This window comes from Etheostoma cragini, chromosome 13, assembly GCF_013103735.1.
Source record: "Etheostoma cragini isolate CJK2018 chromosome 13, CSU_Ecrag_1.0, whole genome shotgun sequence".
Classification (NCBI taxonomy): domain Eukaryota; kingdom Metazoa; phylum Chordata; class Actinopteri; order Perciformes; family Percidae; genus Etheostoma; species Etheostoma cragini.
Genome location: NC_048419.1, coordinates 25,629,430 through 25,630,726, shown reverse-complemented (window position 1 = coordinate 25,630,726; position 1,297 = coordinate 25,629,430). Strand labels below are relative to the sequence as shown.

At 42.5% G+C, this 1,297-nt stretch overlaps 1 protein-coding gene across 1 annotated transcript in view; it reads left to right on the top strand.

Moving 5' to 3' along the window:
* Nucleotides 1-293, top strand: part of med31 (mediator complex subunit 31) — a 3,529-nt gene extending 3,236 nt beyond the window's left edge. Inside the window, exon 4 of the mRNA XM_034890299.1 lies at nt 18-293. Within this exon, the coding sequence (XP_034746190.1) occupies nt 18-231 (214 nt within the window). The 3' untranslated portion in view covers nt 232-293. The remainder of the gene's footprint in view (nt 1-17) is intronic.
* The last annotated feature ends 1,004 nt before the right edge of the window (nt 294-1,297 follow it).

Here is a 1,297-nt window from a genome sequence, read left to right as displayed (position 1 = left end):
CCCCCCCCCCCCCCCAGGTACCCCCACTGCCTGCACATGCTGGAGCTGCTGCAGTACGAGCACTTCCGGAAGGAGCTGGTGAACGCCCAGTGCACCAAGTTCATCGACGAGCAGCAGCTGCTTCACTGGCAGCATTACTCCCGCAAACGCACGCGGCTGCAGCAGGCGCTGGCCGAGCAGCCGCCGCCCACGCAGCAGCCGCCGCCGCACGCCAACGCCGCCGCCAAGTAGCCGCCGCCGCCGCCAAGTAGCCGCCGCCGCCGCCAAGTAGCCGCCGCCGCACGCCAACGCCACAGAATTTCCCGCTCTTCCCATTGGTTTTGTTCATTTTTTTGGGACATTATTGTTGTTTTGAAGCTTTCTCCGACATTTTTTCTTAATTTGTTTTGATGTTTTCTCACAGTTCCCGAAGTTCTTTGATTATTTTTTTGGACATATTTGTTCTTTTGAAGTTTTTGAAGCTTTCTCCGACATTTTTTTGACGTTGTCTCACTTTTCCCAAAGTTCTTTGTTGATTTTTTGGGACATTTTTGTTGTTTTGAAGCTTTCTCCATCAGTTTTTCCGCTAAAGAGCGACAAAAGCTCTCTAACGACTCAGATCAGCCGACATGGACCGTAAATGTTGATGGAATAAAATCAGCCGAGACACCGGCCAGTCTAGTGTGGGTCGATTTTATTTAACTTTTTCTTATGTTTTTGACGCTTTTTTCAATGTTTGTCACTTTTTTTGACGTTTCCAACACTACGTAACACTAACTTATTAACTTTAGTTCACAGTTATTTTTGGAATTTATGATCAATAAACCTCATTTATAGGAAATGATACCTAATGTTTGAGTTAGAAAAGCAGAAATTAGGAATTATTGAGACTAAAATTAAAGGAATGGATGTTGATGATAATCACAGACTGGAATATGTCAACTTTTACTCAATACTATTTCAAAAACACTTCCATTTGTTTTACAATGCTATAAAATTGAATAAGACCCAAAATTAATGAAAGTAGAGATTTGTACTTGGCAAAGAGCGTTGGGTGGAATCAATCATGTTATTTTGGGGAATTAAAAAGAACATTGATATAGGACACCATGGGGACAACATGGGGACAACATGAAGACAAAATTACATTTTATTTTGAAATCTAAAGAAAATTTGTGTCCGCAGAGTGGTGTATTAAAGGGGACATTATAGGGACGCACACTTTGCTTATAGAGCAGCGTATCTCCACCATACTCCATGTAAATAATCACTACTTTTAGTGTGTATAGAGCAGCATATCTCCACCATACTCCATGTA